The sequence below is a fragment of the Triticum dicoccoides genome, chromosome 1B (genome assembly GCF_002162155.2).
Source record: "Triticum dicoccoides isolate Atlit2015 ecotype Zavitan chromosome 1B, WEW_v2.0, whole genome shotgun sequence".
Taxonomy (NCBI): Eukaryota; Viridiplantae; Streptophyta; class Magnoliopsida; order Poales; family Poaceae; genus Triticum; species Triticum dicoccoides.
Genome location: NC_041381.1, coordinates 42603300 through 42608693, shown reverse-complemented (window position 1 = coordinate 42608693; position 5394 = coordinate 42603300). Strand labels below are relative to the sequence as shown.

General features: G+C 50.1%; 1 protein-coding gene across 2 annotated transcripts in view; it reads left to right on the top strand.

Annotated features, from left to right (window-relative positions):
- Window positions 1-3767: 3767 nt before the first annotated feature.
- The window catches only part of LOC119318002 (protein HGH1 homolog), an 8407-nt gene continuing 6780 nt past the window's right edge, over window positions 3768-5394 (top strand). Inside the window, exons 1-3 of one of the 2 annotated variants that reach the window (XM_037592511.1) lie at window positions 3768-3913; window positions 4003-4338; window positions 4896-4974. In XM_037592511.1, coding sequence (XP_037448408.1) covers window positions 3860-3913; window positions 4003-4338; window positions 4896-4974 — 469 coding nt within the window. In that variant the 5' untranslated portion in view covers window positions 3768-3859. The remainder of the gene's footprint in view (window positions 3914-4002; window positions 4339-4895; window positions 4975-5394) is intronic. The other variant, XM_037592520.1, reaches the window with a different exon arrangement.

The window sequence follows — 5394 nt, the reverse complement described above, 5'->3', positions numbered from 1 at the left end:
TCCAGACTTTCAAAACAGGATACGTATGGAGAGTTGAAAAGGATACATATGAAGAGTTGTAGATGGCACACAAATAAACATTTGGGATGATCCTTGGGTATCTAGCAGCCCAAACAGGAAGGTAATGACTCCACGAGGTAATATCATTCTCACTAAAGTTTCTAAGCTGATTGACATGGATAATAGGTGTTGGGATGAACAACTTATCAGACATATTTTCTGGCCCATTTACGCAATCGTATTTTGAATATACCCCTAGCTACGGGGATGATGGAGGATTTTGTTTCGTGGCACTATAATAAAACTGGAATTTTCTCGATCAAGATGGCTTACCACATGGAGTGGGATCACCAACATGGACGAAAGCTGAGACAAACAAATTCAGTATTGTCCTCAAGTACTAGTCCAATCTGGCGCATTCTATGGAAGCTTCGAGTACCGGCTAAAATTAAAGTGCATGTATGGCGAGCTTTGTATGGAGCAATTCCTTGCCGGGGTGTTTTGGCAAATCGACATACAATTACAATATCGGACTGCCCAATTTGTGAGTCAGACTGCGAGAGTGTTCGCCATTCTTTTTTTAGATGACGTAGGGTGCAGAGATTTGGGCGAAGTTTGGTTTAAATTCTACTATAAATGAGCTATGTGAGACTGAGTCGGAGGGATCGTCGATCCTAGGAGATTTGTTGTTGATGCCCAATGCCGCTGTCCTGTCACTTCCGGGCATGTCCAGGAAGGAGCTAGTGGCGGTGGCCGTGTGGTACATATGGTGGGAACACCAGAGATTCACCCATGGCGAGCCCATTCGGGAGCCTGCTCGTTCGGCCCAAGCTATTGGAACTCGGACTAAGAATTTCATGAGAGCAAAGAAGCAAGGTGCGGGGGCGATCCAGAGACATGGATGGACAAGACCAACTGAAGGATTTGTCAATCTAAATGCCGATGCCTCTTTTGATGCAGATAGCGGCACCGGTGGAACAAGTGCCATTCTACGAGACTTCATGGGAGCGTTCATTGCGGCGTCGACGAGCAACATTCCCTTCGTCGAGGACGCAGCAACGGCGGAGGCTAGAGGCCTCAAGGACAGGCTGATCCTGGCGAATAATATTAGATGCAACAAGGCGGAGATCCGAGCTGATTGCATGGAGGTGATTGAAATCATGCAACATGGAGGGAATTCCTTAGGTCCAGCTGCAGCCATCTACAAGGAGTGTTCCTTCTTATGTTGTAATTTTATTTCTGTCATTGCCCCAGGGAGGCCAATATGGCGGCTGATTTGTTGGCTACAAAGCCGGAGCCCTCGAGAACTATTGTGTGGCAAAACGAGGCTCCGGACTTTTTGCTTGATGTACTCTCAAATGATGTAGCCCTGTTTCCACATGAAATATATGATGGCATTTCCTTAAAAAAAACTACCCATGTAGGAGATGGTCGAAGAGACCTTATTCCGGCACTCCATAGCCACCACCACCTCATCGATGCCACCAAGGAAACAAAACCTAAGAGAAAAAATGAAATAGAAGGGTCCATATTTCTCTTGCCATTGACAGAACCATCAAAGAAGGGAAAGGAGGGGGACCAAGGCGGCGGTCTGGAGAGGCCTTTACCGGCGGCGGCTAGGGTTGGAAACGGCAGTAGCCTCTGAGTCCATTCCCTTTGGCCTTGGGCTAACCAGTAAAAGGCACAAATTTGACCTCAAGATGAAACTATTTCACAAAGTGAACTGTTTTTGAAAGTATTTCACCCAGTTGACCTTAATGTGTAGCGCCTGACAGCAAGACGCTGCACTCTACTATGCAGCGCCTAACACTCAGGCGCCATACTTTGCAGCGCCTGACAGCTAGGCGCTGCACTACACTGTGCAGTGCCTAGCTGTAAGGAGCTGCACAGTAGAGTACGGCGCCTAGCTGCAAGGAGCTGCAAAAAAGGTCAGCACTGTGAAATATTTTCAAAAACAGTTCAGTTTGTGAAATACTTTCGAGGTCAAATTTGTCAATTTCACCGGGCTAACCAAAGTGTCTGTGGGCGTGTTTGGTTGCCTGGGTGGCTTTCTGCTGCATTGCATGGAGGATCCAGGGTGAGGACGGCCAGGTTGAGGCGATGCAAAGTTCCATCGAGATGGCTGTTTGGTGAACTTGCATCATATGGCTGCACGAGCTGCAATTTTGTCCGAGTGTCGCTGAAATTGATGTGGAAGAGGAGCACGCATCATCGCGGGCGACGGGATCCGGGTCTCGGCAGCTCCGGACAGTGGGATCCTCGCTCTCGGCGGCACGGGAGGCAGGATCTGGCGTGCGGCGGCAGCACTTGGTTGAGGACGCGGTGACCCTTGCTGAGATGCAGCGTTCTTCGGTCCTGATGTTGGCGGCGTTCTTCCTCGGCGGTTGGACTTCGAGGAAGCTGTAGTGCTTGCGTCCATGGCCGGCGACTGAGCGTAGAAGGGAGTTGGGCGTGGCGTGGATCAGAGGAGAGCCGAAGGGGTCGTGTGGAGGTGCTCGCCGTCATGGAGGCGCGTGGAGGCCAGCGGCCGGCGGCGGGGTGAGCTCGAGTTGCGGGAGGGCCGGTCGATGGGGTCATGGGGAGGGACTGAGATCCAGTGACTTCACTTGGTGAAGTCACGTTGCAACTTTAGCCTCTTTATCTCCATCCAAAACAGATCCAACGGTCCATATCACCCAAAGGCAAAAACCCTGAGCACTTAGCAGTTTTGGACGAAGGCAGGATGAAGAAAACACTTCGCAGAAATCTGCTTCGCTCTCCCGCACGCCGGCGTGTCGTTCAAGGAGACGGCTCAGATCGGTAAGAAGTCCATCGCTGCCGCCATTGAAGGAGAGAAATCGCCTTAGCGTCACGCCCGCGAGGTAATTTTACATGTCTCTGCTGGCCAGTTCAATACATGTGGCATACAGGTTCAGTACATATACATGTCCATACACTAGTACCGATCAGGTTCAATACATAAGCATACTGATTACCGATCAGGCTCATGTACAGATTCAGTGCATGTAGTCATATGTAAGTAAAACTGATTACTGTTAGTCATATTTTAACTAACTTTACTAAACTGAAACTGATTTATTTTAGTGATATGTAAGTAAAACTACATCTCCAGCATACTGACTAAACTCCAACATATTAATATTGTCACTAGCTGAACTTTTTTCAGTTGTGAGTAACTGAAATCATAATATGGTACTATATAATCTGTTCAATTTTTTGGGTTTCAATCTGTTTAAATCAAACTGAATCGAAGCGCACTGAATCGTTTTTTGCTGCTAGACTATTGTTATTTGCTGCTAGGCTGCAAAAATGCCAAGTCCTGTAGTTTTTGCCTGTGTCTCATGTAGACCGTTAGATGTGTTTTGAATGAAGATTAGATGGCTAAAGTTGCAGCGTGACTCACTGGATCTCAGTCCCATGGGGAGGCGGGGAGGAGTGGCGGCGGCGCTTGGGAAGAGACGGAAGGGAGACGACAGAAAACGAGCGAGCGAGCGAGCCTGCATCCGAGATACGCTCGAATCCTGCGTATCCCTCAGCCTGGCTGAGAGGTCCCTTTTTGCACCCACCGGGCCAGGCTGAAGGGCACATGCAGTTTACCAGACGACCCAAATTTTGCATGGTGGATGCGAGCCACATGCAACGCAGGGATCCAAACACGCCCTGTGTAAACTGTGTTTGCGTGGTCGGCTGAACACGTAACAGAGAAACTACGTCTTCCTTCTTGGTTAGCGTAGACGTTGGCATAGTGTTCGTAGCGTCGTGGTTGCGCTGAAAATTCCCCAGAGCAGGACAGCCGCCTGAAAACCCCAAGCAAAAGAAGCCCCTTTCCTCCTCCGCCGCCGCCGCCGCTTCTGCCGCCATGGCCGACGAGCTGGACGAGCTCATCGAGTTCCTCTCCAACGGCTCCCCTCAGGTGCGCGTGCCGTCCCCCAACCCGCGCCGACTCCCGGCCGCCACCGCCGGCCGGCTCTAACTCGTTCCTCCCTTGCTCCCCCGCTGCAGGTGCGCGGCGCCGCGGCGGACATCGTGCGGGGGCTCACGGGGGACAGCGACGGGCTGCGGTCCCTCGCGGCGCACGCCGACCGCGCGCTGCCGGCGCTGCTCCGGCTGCTCGCGTCCGTGGGGGCCGGCGGCGCGGGCGAGGCGGCGGCCGACTCGCTCGTCAACCTCAGCCAGGACGGCGACCTTGCCGCGCGCCTCGTGGTGCTCGGAGCCGTCGCGGCCGCCATGGACGTGATGGTCAAGCGCGGCGGCGAGCAGCCCAAGCTCGCGCGCAGCCTTGTCATGCTGCTCGTCAACCTCACCCAGGTCGAGTCCGGCATCTCGGCCCTCCTCCAGGTTCAACCGCCCGCCTCTCATCTCCTCACCCAGCCTTGTCATCTCTCAATTTTCTCTTTTTGTAGTTCGAGTCCTCACTATGCATGTAAGTCAATTATTATCTTTCTGCTGTGGCAATCTCATCTTTTCACCAGGTCGTAAAGTGCTCTGTTAATAATGTGTCTAGAAACAGGGGAGGTTTGACATCTGCTCAGTTTACTGGTTATGGCCTGACACTTGACAAGTGATGAAGTTACATGCGAGAGTAGTTTCGATTAGTTGAGTTTTCGACATACTTATATTGGTGTGTACGGCACAACTCCCTTCTTCACTAGGTGTTACTACAGCGACAAAGAAATAAACTTTTTGAGTTTTTTGTTTCCAGTAATGATATCGGAGTTAAATTGGTAAATCTTTTGTTCAGTTGAATTTTGGGCGAAGCCTACTATCGTCAGTAAATCCTGGGAAGACCAACTCAGAGAAAAGCTTGTGGAATGGATGTTTTAACTTTTGTTTCTGCTTTGCAATCAAAATGAATACAGTTCAATTACTGAGAATAGCTCTCTTCTTTCTGACAGGTTGGTGATGAAAAGGTGCAAGGGTTGTATGTTGCAAAGCTTGTGCGCTCATTCTGCAGGTCATCCTGTGACTCTGAAGGTGAATGTGCTCTATTCTTTTGTTTCTTATTTTCGTTGGCAGTGTTCATGGTGTTTCTGTTGCGAGTTAACAATTGCGCTTTACCTTACTATTGTTCATCTGCCAAATTCTGCAAATCTGTAGTTTTCAGAGTTTGGAACATGATCTCCTAAAATTGTGGCAAACCAGTATCACAACTGTTGTGGGAATAGCTAATTCTACCTGGGGTCCCGACTGGATCTACGTGGAAAATTGTCAAAGTCAAGTCAAGAAAAGTCCAAGCAAAGGGAAATTCAAAGAATGACGACCCAAGAGAATAAGCCCAGTGGAGGGCTATGTCACCACCTCCTTTTCCCTAATCCACCATGGACTAGTTGACCAAAATTTACCGTTGCACCCTTCCTGCCAACCACTACTACCATGGGCCATGGGTATCCCTGG